Consider the following 13,863-nt stretch of genomic DNA (forward strand, 5'->3'; position numbering starts at 1 on the left):
TGTCAAGATTTTTGTTCACCGAAAGGCACAAGGTTTGAGTATCGAATGAGAAAGAAAGATGAAACCCAGGGGTAGCAAACACAATGCAACAATAGGGGCCCCAAAATGGAACCCTGTGGAACACCATACGACAGTGGGTCAGAGTGGGACTCAAAAATTACGTCTGCCCAATAGCATCCCACAACACAAAAGTAGACACCACAGTAACACACACACCCCCCCACACGCACCCCCCCCACACACACACACACACAAATTATATGCACATAGCCCCCCCCTCCCACACACAGCACACAAAAGTACACTACAATTGTAAAATAATTAGCATTAATTAGTTAATTACTGTTACCCTCATAATTTTTTTTTTTTACAATTAATTTAAATTGTTATTATTTTTACATTTGTTTTTCATTGTTATTGTTTCATTGTTATTTTTTAACATTAATATGAATCTGTACAGTTGTATGATGTTAATGATAAATTGGGAAGCAATTAACTTCTTGGTGGTGGTTAACTTTGTTTCTTAAATCATTTGCTCCCAAAAACGTAGGAGTATGTTGTATTGTAAATGTGTTAAGTGTCCCAAAGACGTATTTATACGTTTGTTTTTATGCTAGAGCACACAGAAGGCTTTGATGCAGCTTCTGAACTGCAGAGAACGGGTGAAGCAATGGTAGTAATTACAAAAACGGCCAGCAGGTGGCAGCAGAGTATAAGAGATCAACCAGGGCCATGTTGCAAAATCTCTTTCCCCAAGTATTTTAAACAGGTTTGTGAATAATGATGAAACGGAAACAGATAGAAATATACTTTTTTTCCTGGGGAAAGAAGAGACTCTAATCTTTCTTTTGGTAGGTTCCATGTTTTTATAGCAATAGAACACAATATTCTGTGGGCAAAATCAGTCAAAATCCAGTAAAACAGCTGGGAGTGAAGGGGCTTGCTTCAGTGAAAATGGCTGGGAGTGAATGAGTTTTTGTTGATTTATTAAATGCATAATTTAAAAAATGCACTTGTTTAATGGCAAATTTTTGTAATTGCAAATCAATTAACTCATTTTTGTACTTGTACAACTTACATATATGATGAAGTTGAGTTTTTTCTTTTCTTCATAAAACATTACCTGTACAGTCATTTTTAAATTAATTTTTGCAACAGCCACAATTTGACTCACAAACAGACTAAAATTCTATTCCTTTTATTTTCCAATGGCAGAAATGTGGCTTTTGTTGAATCTTCTGAGGTTCCCGTTTTGTGTGTGTGTGTGTGTGTGTCAGTGTGTGCGCGCAGGGGATTTGCGGCAGCCATGTTTGCGGTTGGACAGCTTGCCGGTTGGATTGGCGGCGTGACGTCAGAACGTCGCTACCTGCACAGTACCTCTGCTGCAGGCCGGGATTAGCGGCCGAGGGACAGGGTCTGGTAATCTCGTTTAGTCGTGGAGGTTGTGAAGATTGCGGTAGTGGTGGGGGGCGGGGGGTACTAGCAGAACCATACCCCCCCTCACCCCCACCCCCCCTGCCCCCCCAACCCCATTCCCCCCTCCCCTTATACCCCTCACTCCAGGACTCTGAAGAGGAATGGCGCGACGGGAGCGTGCAGGTAAAGAGTCGCGTATGTTTGTGCGTGAGTGAGCATGTGGCGGGAGATTAGCAGCGCTCACTGACAATGTTGCCGTCCGTGCAAAAAACCAAACGCATTGCCGCGTAAAACCGTTTTTTTGTCGCAGTTTTTAAATGCACTTCCGAGGTTCGGCATTCGAATCTTGGTGTGCTCGCGCTCGTGCGGGTTTCCTTCAGGCGCTCCAAATTCATACTACCTGAATGCTAACATTCAATGGGAACCTCCGTAAGCACGCAGGCTAGCAATTAGCATCTATAATTGGCGGCGGTGTTGCTGTTACCCTTTAACCAGCAGATATCAGAACACAAACGTGCTGCTGTTGATTGAACATGTTAACGGTATACTCACAGGCATACCTTCTTTAGCCTCTGCGAAGAACGACCAACAATCATTTTAGCCATGTGATAAAAATGTCTGGAGAGACAAACTGCATAAGGTCGAGAGAGGGGCACGCTCACGGCGAACCCTGGTTGTGGTGGACTCGCCGTCCCCCTTTGGAAGGAATCGGCCTCGCTCCTCGCTGTGGGGGAGCAAAGTTCGTTTGAAAAGGGTTAGAAAAGTCACCTCAGTTCACGTCAGTGCGACTGATTTCAATTCAAATCGCGTGTTTCATCATGTGGGGCAACAACGTTAGCACCCGTGAGCTAAACCTGCGCTAAAGCTATCGTTGTTGACAGGGAACATGAATGAGAAAGAGAACACGAGAGAGAGAGAGAGACCTTCATGATGACAGAGTGTGAGAGATTTAACATCGGGGGGGGGGGGGAGAATTAGAGAGAGAGAGAGTGAGAGAACTTCATGGAGAGATAGAGGGAGGAGTGTGAGTGACAGAGAGAGAGAGCGATTGAACCTCATGGGGAAAGAGAAAGAGAGGAAGAGAGAGAGAGAGAGAGAGGGGGAAAGACTGAGGGAGATTTAACATCATGGGCAGAGAGTGATTGAACCTCATGGAGAGAGAGAAACAGAGAGAGAGAGAGAACTTCATGGCGAGATAGAGTGTGAGTGACAGAGAGAGAGAGAACCTCATTGAGAGAAAGGAGTATGAGTGACACAGAGAGAGAGAGAGATTGAAGCTCATTGAGAGAGAGAGAGAGTGAGAGAGAGAGAGAATTAGAGAGAGAGAGAGTGAGAGAGAGAGAGAATTAGAGAGAGAGAGTGAGAGAACTTCATGGAGAAATAGAGGGAGGAGTGTGAGTGACAGAGAGAGAGAGAGCGATTGAACCTCATGGGGAAAGAGAAAGAGAAAAAGAGAGGAAGAGAGAGAGAGAGAGAGAGGGAAAGACTGAGGGAGAGAGAGAGATTTAACATCATGGGCAGAGAGTGATTGAACCTCATGGAGAGAGAGAAACAGGGAGAGAGAGAAACAGAGAGAGAGAGAGAACTTCATGGCGAGATAGAGTGTGAGTGACAGAGAGAGAGAGAGAGAGAGAGAGAGAGAGAGAGAGAGAGAGGTTGAACCTCATGGAGAAAGAGAGAGGGGGAGGGAGAGAGAGAGAGAGAGAGAGAACCTCATTGAGAGAAAGGAGTATGAGTGACACAGAGAGAGAGAGAGATTGAAGCTCATGGAGAGAGAGAGAGAGAGAGAGAGAGAGAGAGAGAGAGAGAGAGAGATTTAATATCATGGAAAGAGAGAGAGGGATTGAACCTCAAGAAGAGAGAGAGAGAGAACTTCATGGAGAGATAGAGTGTGAGTGACAGAGAGAGAGATTGAACTTTATGGGGAAATAGAGAGAGAGAGAGAGAGAGAGAGAGAGAGAGAGAGAGAGAGAGAGAGAGAGAGAGAGAGAGAGAGAGAGAGAGAGAGAGAGAGAGCATCATTGACAGAGAGAGAGGGATTGAACCTCCGGGGGAGGGAGAGAGAGAGAGATGAGCAAGAGAGATGAAGCAAGGTAGACGCACACGCACGCGCACGCACCGCGTCTCAGACTCACTGGTCGAGAGGTTGACAGCTCGTCCAGTCGCGCGAGCGCCACGCACGACAATACGCGGACGTCGTCAAGCAGTGGTGGCGCACACGCGCGTCTTCGCGCACTTTCGTAGTTGTACTACTCCAGTAGTTACAGTAGTTGGTGTGCGCGCGCGTCCGGGCGGATGTTTGGAGCAGGAGCCCGGCTGTGCTGCCTTCACGGACCCTTTTCTCTTCCTTCTCCTTGCGGGACTTCCAGGTCGGTGGTGCGGGCTGACGGCCCCTCAGCGTCGGCACGGCGGCGGAGCGCGATGGGGGGCTCCCGGACGAGCGCGGCCAGCGAGCACAGCACTTTAGCGGCGTCCTAAGCGCCACTCACCGGGGGACCGGGGCGACCGGGGCAGAGGCGTTCGAGGAGCCGCTCTCGTCCCGTCCCGTCCGGTCCCGTCCCGCCTCCAGTCCGGTCGCGCGCGTCCAGCCGGGAGGGGCTTCCGATGGAGCGAGTCCCCCCGGCGCTGGCCGCCAAGATGCGCTGCTTGACGCTGCTGCTGGCCGGCTTGACCGTGTGGGCCAAGGTGGGCTTCTGCGTGGACTACGACGACCGCGACCGCGACCGCGACTACGAGTACTACGACGACGACACGAGGCCCGACGCCATCGACTACAAGGACCCCTGCAAAGCCGGTCAGTCGCAAAACGCTTTTGCGGCGTTTTATTAATACTACTCCGTTACTTTTATCGTCATGATGATACTACCGTGTGTGCGTGTGTGCGCAGGCGCGCGTGCGAGATGGCAGCCTGCTCAATAATAGTTTTAACAGTTGTCATTTCATGATAATATATAGCAGGCCTGATATAGTGCTTTTATAACAGTCAATTTTTATTTAAACATTTAAAACAGAGTTGAGATTCACCATTTGCCGCAAGCATCCTTGGGTCTCTTGGAAAATGTAATTATCATAAAATCCATCTTATTATTGTAAACATATCATTTATTTACATGTTATGTATTTTATTAAATATTGTACTTTTTTTGGTATATATTTGATATTTTTACCCGTCAACGGGATTCAACGATACGGAACATGGATGCGCGTATCTAGTGATGATGATTATATTTCCAAAATTAAAATCCAAAATTTTTATAATGAAAAAGTCATGAAAATAATTCATCTCAGTAATTGGGCTCCCTCTAGTGGTACGCCAAAGAATGACTGCGTTCAAACTGCACATTTTGTATCTGTTACCGTGCATGAGTTCGCACAGTTCAGTTGTATTCGACTTTTAAGTACAAAACAGTTGCATTCAATCCTTTAGAAGTGTTTTTGTTTTGAACATTTAGCTTTAGCTAAAGCAAAAAATTTGCTTCCGCGTCGTGATGCTTTTCATGTTATTATGTTCTATCCCTCCTTAAATTGTCAAGCCTATAACGCGTGCGTGCGTGAGTCACGTCACAGCAAATGAACCACCGAGACGGATGATGAACATCTGGCGAGCGGACGTGGGCACGCGTTCGCACACTTTGATGACACACTGCGGCGGAACGTCGCTGAACTTAGAAAACCTCGTCGCGCGTGCGTGCGCGCGCGTACAATATTATGAAAGGACACGATTCAGGATGACCTCATAAACGCAAGCGGGCTCAAGCAGAAAGCTGCGTTTGTCGAGGTCAGTGGATCAAATAATCACGCAGCACCTCCAATGAAACTCTCGCATTCGCAACTTTTTATTGCTTGGTAGGCGACACTAATGAAACACGAGTAAAAGACATATTTCCGTATTTTAGTGTGCTTCGGGGTTTTAACGAGTGAATGAGTGAAAAAAATAATCACAATATAAGGCACCTTGGGAGCTCATTTATCTGCCGGTGGAGTCGAAGCACTTACTAAAACTCTGGCAGGGATTTTACTTTCTGGACTTGTGAGTTCCACAACTGGCCACTGTTGTTTATCGGCGCTGTTGCACAATCAACAATCAACAGACAGAATTCCGGTACGCATCTTTCTGGTTCAACAGAAAGCACGGGTGTTAGCTTAGCATCACGCGTCGTAGCTAGCTGATCATATCCATTATGGCTGTTGCCGGGCGCTTGTGTACAAGTTTCTCAAACATCATACTGTATTGATTTTGTTACAGTCTAATGTTTTTTTTTTGGGTGTGAGTGAATTGTAATGTTGGCAAAAAAAGAAAGTGTGCTAACCTCAAAGCTCTTGAAAGCGATTAGCTGCGCGCCATTATCACTCACCAAAAGACTAGCAAAATAAATATGGGTAAACTTAAAAAAAAAAAATCAAACAGTTTCAAGCTTCTTTTTTTTTTTTTTTTTAAATATATGTATTTGCAATAATTACAACAAGGTTCCACTGTATTTCAATTAACTTTCATTTGGCACTTCATCACAACCGTTTCTATCCTCATCATCATCATCATCACGATGTCCTACGAAGTCGCTGGCGGAGGTGACGTGCACACAATTCAGATATTAGCGGTGGTGACGGGCGGGATAGCAGCTGGCTGAACCTCCGAGGGGCCGCCAGCAACGTGCGACTTTACAACTCCAACTGAAGCCAAAATGTGACTGAAGGCATCCTGAGGGAAAGCTCAACTCGGGAGCGGGGCTAAGCGGCGGCTAGCTTGGAGACAATAACTGCCAAAAGGGGTTAGCACAGATGCATTGTTTTTCATACGCCACTGACTTAGTGGCAGTTTAACTCATTCACTGCCATTGACGCCTGTAAACGTCAAAAAATTATTTGAACTATTTTTCTAGTAGTTCAAAAAAAAATTCCACTTTTGTTAACAAGAGTTTTTTTTTTTTTTAAAGAAAAGATTATAAAAAATTAAGGGTTTCAGGTAATTAATCGCATGACTTCAATAGTTAACTCACAATTAATCACAAATTTTAAATCTGTTCTAAATGTACAATCATTTATTTTTCTAGATTTTCGTACTCTTGTTAACAAAAGTGGAAAAAAAATGTGAATGAATTTTTGACGCCTATAGACGTCAAAAAATCATTTGAACTATTTCTATTAGTTCAACATTTTTTTCCACTTTTGTTAACAAGAATATGAAATCCTAGACATTTTTTAATAATCTTTTTTTTTTTTTAAAGAAAAGATTATAAAAAATTAAGGGTTTCAGGTAATTAATCGCATGACTTCAATAGTTAACTCACAATTAATCACAAATTATAAATCTGTTCTAAATGTACAATCATTTCTTTTTCTAGGTTTTCGTACTCTTGTTAACAAAAGTGGAAAAAAAATGTGAATGAATTTTTGACGTCTACAGCCGTCAATGGCAGTGAATGAGTTAATCAATACACCGTGTGAAGGTGCCAGATGGGCCTCATGCATCTCATGAGTGGAATGGAATGGAGTATAAGTAGAGTTCCTCCTTAAGAAAATACTCAAGTAAAAGTAAAAAGTATGTTACATTCCAACTACTTGTAACCGAGTAAAAGTACTGTCGTTAGCTTTGCCTACAACACGCACGCGCGCACACACGCACGTCTGCACATTCCTCACATACCAAATACATAAACCTGACAACCCCTCGCCTGTGCGCACCTTACTCTCATCTCTGTGTTGCGAGCGTGCGCGGATGCTGAATCCCGTGACTGGGTTTTGTGTGTTGGTACGCGTGTGTGTGTTGTACACGGAGACAGTAAGTCTGCATAAGCCGGCGGGAACTGAGCGAGTCCCGTAGGTTAAAAAAACACAGCCGTGCTGGAATTATATACTGCAGGAACGCACATAAAGGCCTCATTGACATGGACGCAAGTACGCTTACGTGGGCCGCGCGTGTATTTATGTCCGCGTTTGTGTACTTTCCAACCTGGTTTTAAAAGAATGTTTGGTGATTTTCGACACGATGCCGTCAACATCCGCGCATTCGTGATCAAAAGGGCTCCGCGATATCATTTCGCCGCGCAGGAAACGTACCCTTGGAATTCCGCACATTCCGACACCTCCGTTGTGCCGAGTCATCGTTTTTTCAATGTCACACAGCAACGGAAGTACGAATACGTAAAGTAAAGACGATACTAATTAATTACATGCGGTATGTAATCACGTATGCAGTGGATGTCCCATTAGTGCCTCGAGATATCAATTTATTTTGTTTTGCGACCATGCTTGCAACTTAAGAGATTTGTATCTCAAATCACCTCTGCCCATTAAAATCAATAGAAATTCCATTAATACGTTCCAGTTTCACAACCCCCCCCCACCAATTTTTTAATTTTTAATTATTTTTTTAAAATAATGACAATAGCATTCCATAATGTTATACTTCACAAAAACAATGATGCCGTTAAATAAAATGTAACAAATTAAATGGTTTATCCTGACTTCATGCTTCCACTCAATTCATTGTGCGGCTACTACAGGTGTTCCTGCCTTGGCCACTGGGGGGCAGTGTAACACAGTCATACACAGAGCCGTATATATAGAGAGCGTTTGGCCAGCTCGATTTCAGCAGGGTAACAAGATGGCGTCCGTATGTCATGTGACCAGCAGTTGACCAATCACGCTGTGATCCGAGGTGGCCAAACTCTAAATACGGCTTTGGTCATACGGAACATTTAATCAGGCAATATTAGCTCTTAAAAGTATAGATTTGAGCTGTTTACATTTTTTTTTTTTTACACGTTAACGCATTACAACACAAGACACACATAATGATGTAAATGAAAAAAAAAAAAGTTGAATGTTCTGCTTCTATAAAATATCTTAATTGTTATAAATTGTTGTATAACCAAAACAAACAAACAAATTGTTTTATTCATTATCTAAGCTGTAAATTAGCCGTCCAATCATGGCTCAGCTTGCCAAGGTCATAGGTGAGCCGTTATTGGTCGTCACCCTGAGCAACTGTGATGTCATTTTCAGTCGACAGCAAGTCGGCAAAATGTCCGCCGCCCCTTGCGATGAATAAAAACAAGTCGTTTTTGTCCTCCTTCTAAATTCTTATTCCACAAACACATTATTGATCAGAATACCGTTTTGAGACGAACGCGGGCGTAAAACAACATATTATTGCCAGGAACATTTTTGACCAAGAAGACATAATTGCTACTGACCCTCTGCCATCGTCTGAGCGCGTCGCGATTCCGCCTCCTGTTTTCACTGGGAAAACACCAGCGCACTATTTGCCTGTCTGCTTATCTTCTCCGAGGCCCGTACTGCGAGACAACGCACGCACGCACGCACACACACGCACACACACACTCTTCCAGGTCTTTGTGATTTCCTTACGTGGCCACACACACACACATGCAGCGCTCCCTCCATTCACCCGCGCTTATCTCTTCCTGGTTGTCTGCATCCTGCTGCTCAGCTGGAGATGACACACACACACGCACACACACACGCACACACACGCACGCACACAAAGTGAAGTCCAAGTGAAGCAGCAGGAGTTTTTTTTTTTTTTTTTTTTAAACCAGGAACCTGAAAGACAAAGCTTGCTTGTTGTCCTTGGACACATTGAATAGTTAATGCAATTAAATAAAAAAGTGTATACATAAATAATACAGAGCTTGCAACACAAGGGCATCAAAGACCACATTTGGGCATTTTTGGATAAAATGTGTTTTTTCAATTTTTTTACTTTGTCAGATATGGAAATTTGCTTGTAGCATCAAAATAATTGAAATTGTCTTTGGTGTTTACGGAAACCTGCATTGGGTTAATTGAAGGCTTAAAGCAACACTAAGCAACTTTCAGTTTATGTTGATTATGGCAACGCCGTCATTTTCGAGCTCACGCCAGTCAAATGGACTTCCGACTTTGCAACGAATGGGGAAAAGTGACGGATGCCATGAAGCAGTCGGCGCATTTGTCGTTTTTTTGTGTGGCAGTGTTCCTACCATCCTCCTCCAAGTTGTTTAGTGCCAGTAAAAATGATACCGACGGGCCATGGCAAAGGTTCCGTTCAGCTCGTTTCATCAGAAGAGTTATGAAAATATTTTATTAAGGTTCAAAAGTTCCTTAGTGCTACTTTAAGTGTCTTTGATTTTTACAGAAACGCGTACGCATTGACCTTTACAAAACCACAAATGTTAGGGTCGCAGTTTATCAAAGACTAAATTGCCTTCCTTGTCTTTGAGAACTTCAAATTGCCTTAAATAATTATACGATTGTACGTTAGTTCATCAAAGACACGACATTGTCTTGAATGTTTATGATAACACGCATGGTCACTGGCTGAAGAATGAAGACCAATTTGTCTTTGATTTTTAGGGGGGGAAACAAATCGCATTCAATTTTACAATTCAAGTGTCTTTGATACTTACAAAGATGTATGCAAAGTTGATAAAAAAATTAACCAAAGACACTACATTGTCTTTAATGTTTATGAAGATGCCAGGTTTTTTGAAGACCAATTTGTCTTTGACGGTTAGAAAAATCTGTATATTAGGTTTATCGGACTCAAAATTGCCTTTGATGTTTATAAAAAATGCATACTTTAGGTTGATTCAAGTCCCGACATTACTTTTGATGTATTCTGTACGTTTGCTTAATCGGTCTTGATATTATTGTCTTCAGCGCTTGCCAAAACAAATATACTAGGTTCGCCAAAAACAAAACTGTTGTTTATGGAAATGTGGACGTTAGACCGCCTTTGATGTTTGGGAAAGCCGGGCACGTTCCCGAGTCGGTTATCTGATTCAAGCTTGGGCGCTTTTTGTAAGGTTAGCGGCCGGCGCTGCTCTCTGGCTCCTCGTCAGGAAGGAAACGGCGCTGGCGCTCATGCGGGTTTAAACAGGATTTTCCCGAGCAGAGCGCGGCCGCCTCCGAGCTTCCGAAGTCCTCCTCAGGATTCCCGCCTCAGCACAAACACCTTCACTGTTTTCTTTTGCTCATTGTTTTCCGCAGCGAGGGCGGGCTGGGGGCGGGTCGGTTCGAATTAGTGATGAGTCGGCCAATCTGTCGCACCGCTCACCTGCTACGCGCACGCTCGATTGTGATCGGTATTCGATGTGTGCACGTGGTTTGGTGTGCTTTATTTGGAAGGCAAAGTCACCTTCAGTTGTGTTGTTGTTGAGGGAAATACTGAAGTGAACACATACTGAGCAATAAAGCAATAAAGAGCAGTACATACAAAGAAATACGACATTAATTAAAAAAAAAAAAATTGTTTTCATGGAACTTTTTTAATTATCATTATTATTTAAAATGTTTGAATTATCACAAAATAGCTAGACAATTTTTTATAGTGAATTTAGTAACTTTTTCCCAAAATTTTTGCGTTATTTAGACCACAGAAAATTATTCTGACACATGACATTTTTTTCATTAAAAAAAAAGGCTAGGAAGTCGGCAAAACAAATGAAAACAAAATCAATTTCACAATTCCGTCGTGACTCTGCATTAAAGGGGAAGTGAACTCCCCCCCCCCAATTTTTTTTGTTGACAATAATATGTTCTATGCAGCTAAATATGGTATTCTGGTTGATATTGTGTTAGTGAAATATGAGTTATGAAGCAAAATCCAGCTGTTTTGATCCATCTCAGGGGGCGGCCATTTTGCCACTTGCTGTCGACTGAAGATGGCATCACAGTTGCTCAAGCAACGACCAATCACAACTCACCTGTTTTCTGAAGCCGAGCTGTGATTGGTTACCTGAGACGTGAGCCACATTTGCTGCCATCTTCAGTCGACAGCGTGTGGCAAAATGGCCGCCCCATGAGATGGATCAAAACGGCTGGATTTTTTCACAAATGTAATATTAATCCGAATGTCATGTTTAGACTAGTGAGGTCACATATAACATATTATTGTCGAGAAATGTTGAAGGTTGACTTCCACTTTTAGCTCTAAACGACACATCGCAGCAAACTTCCATGTCGAGCTGCTCGCTGTCAGCCGCAAACTGCTCACTGCGGATCAACAAGCAGCTTGCACAATGATTACTTTCAGGGCGGAAGAAAATCCTCAAACGGGGCAAAGAGATAATCTCTTTTTAATATGACGCGACGTTCACAGCCAAATGCGCTATAATAATATTACAGCGCGGCACATGGGGCGGTCACATGCACACATTTCGGCCCAACCTGCGAGGTGACCTCATGTTTGAACTCGTATTCCCGACTGAAGCGCGCTCAAAACGAAAAACAGCAAAATCAACACAGAGAGAATGACATCACTGTAATGACAAGAAAACGGAAAACCATTGGCGCGGACTAATACATGGAAAGTGTGCGCGGTCGACCTCGTTTGCGATGGTGGTTTATTACTACAGATCCTGAGTAGCAAACCCGGAGACTGACTAAGACATGGAAAGTGCCTTGGTTGACCTTGTTTGCGATAAGGTGATTAACGACTCCGGCAAGCAGACGCCCGCGGTCAACTTCGTTTGTAATTGCCTATTCCAGCAAGTAGACAACCTCCTTAGCAACAAGGTAGGGAAGACTAACACATAGAAAGTGCCCTTGTCAGCCTACCGTAGTTGGTGATGGTGGTTTACAAACAGCAGACTGGTCCTACACATATATATATATATATATAAATATATATATATATTTATATATATATATATTTATATATATATTTATATATATATATATTTATATTTATATTTATATATATATATATTTATATATATATTTATATATATATTTATATATATTTATATATATATATATTTATATATATATATATATATATTTATATATATATATATATATATATATATATATATATATATATAATTTTTTTTTAAATTATATATATATATTTTTTACATCAGTTTTTATTTTCCCTTTTAGTCATTTATTTATTTATTTTGAATTTGGGCAGTTTTGGTCCACGCTGCCAGGTCGAAATGTTATTCAAATGAGGGGGCGGTCCTAAAAGTGAAAATAAAAACGAATACAAAAAATATTATTCAAAAATGTAATACAAATGTATTATATATATATATATATATATATATGTTTTTATTTCCATTATTTTTTTTATTTTGTTTTCGAATTATATTTTTTATTTTCAATTTTAGTCATTTATTTATTTTGAATTTGGGCAGTTTTGGTCCACGCTGCCAGGTCGAAATGTTATTCGTGGACCAAAACTGCCAAAATAAAAAAATAAAAAAGACACAAAAAAAAAAAGACTAAAAGTGAAAATAAAAACGAATACAAAAAATATTATTCAAAAATGTAATACAAATGTATTATATATATATATATGTTTTTATTTCCATTATTTTTTTTATTTCGTTTTCGAATTATATTTTTTATTTTCAATTTTAGTCATTTATTTGTTTTGAATTTGGGCAGTTTTGGTCCACGCTGCCAGGACGAATGTTATTCAAATGAGGGGGCGGTCCTAAGCGTGTCTTGGGTTGGACTCCGTCGTTGCAATCCGCCTTTCATTGGTTCGAGTGAGCGGCTCGGCGAAGACGGAAGGTCTCTCCGGCTTGCGTGGAGTGCTCCAGTAATGGACGACTATCTTGTCCACGGTCGCCACAACGTGCGACTTGAGTTTGCTCGACAACAACGACACTTCCTTGTTCGCCGAGCCGCTCGCTCGACCATTGAAAGGCGGTTTGCGACGCTTAGGCCCGCCCACTCATTTAAATAACATTTCGACCTGGCAGCGTGGACCAAAAACTGCCCAAATTAAATATAAAAAATAAGACACACAAAAAAAAAAAGACTAAAAGTGAAAATAAAAACGAATACAAAAAATATTATTCAAAAATGTAATACAGATGTATTATATATATATATATATATAAAAATTTTTTCCATTAATTTTTTTATTTAGTTTTCGAATTATATTTTTTATATTCGTTTTCATTTTCAATTTTAGTCATTTATTTATTTTGAATTTGGGCAGTTTTGGTCCTCCATACCTACAAGGTATGGGATTGACTTGGTCAACAGTCAACGTAGTTTGCAATGAAGGCGGTTTTACTTCTCCAGCAAGTAGACTGATCCTTACTCACAAAATCAATGAGCTAATGAAACTGAGATGATTGAAAGATGACAGGAACAGAACGGTGATTAAAACGTCCACATTGGCTCGTTGTTGGCTAAATGTACGGGCCGCACAGGAAATAAAATAAATAAAATCCCAAGTGCTTCAACTGGACTTTGCATTTTATAGTAGTAAAAGTGTTGCGACAGCGGCTGGAGGACGCCCTAAGTGTTGAATATTTTAGTGTGTAGAAAGAAGTGTGAGCGTGAGTCACAGTGCGTGAGTCACAGAGTTCACGCGTGGAACATCGCATCCGATCAGGTCGAGCATCCAGTTGGGATTTTTCGCAAGTGGCTTTTGCCTTTTCTTTGGCTTTTTGTTGTTGTCGGAGACAAATGTGACGATGA

The 13,863-nt window shown here is 41.8% G+C and overlaps 1 protein-coding gene across 1 annotated transcript in view; it reads left to right on the top strand.

The window, feature by feature from the left end:
- Positions 1-1,516: 1,516 nt before the first annotated feature.
- The window catches only part of LOC147169275 (dorsal-ventral patterning tolloid-like protein 1), a 35,987-nt gene continuing 23,640 nt past the window's right edge, over positions 1,517-13,863 (top strand). Inside the window, exons 1-2 of the mRNA XM_086081748.1 lie at positions 1,517-1,599; positions 3,786-4,210. Of these exons, the coding sequence (XP_085937874.1) occupies positions 4,021-4,210 (190 nt within the window). The 5' untranslated portion in view covers positions 1,517-1,599; positions 3,786-4,020. The remainder of the gene's footprint in view (positions 1,600-3,785; positions 4,211-13,863) is intronic.

Source organism: Leptonotus elevatus, chromosome 8 (assembly GCF_054856555.1).
Source record: "Leptonotus elevatus isolate MCC_2025b chromosome 8, RoL_Lele_1.0, whole genome shotgun sequence".
In the NCBI taxonomy this organism is placed as follows: domain Eukaryota; kingdom Metazoa; phylum Chordata; class Actinopteri; order Syngnathiformes; family Syngnathidae; genus Leptonotus; species Leptonotus elevatus.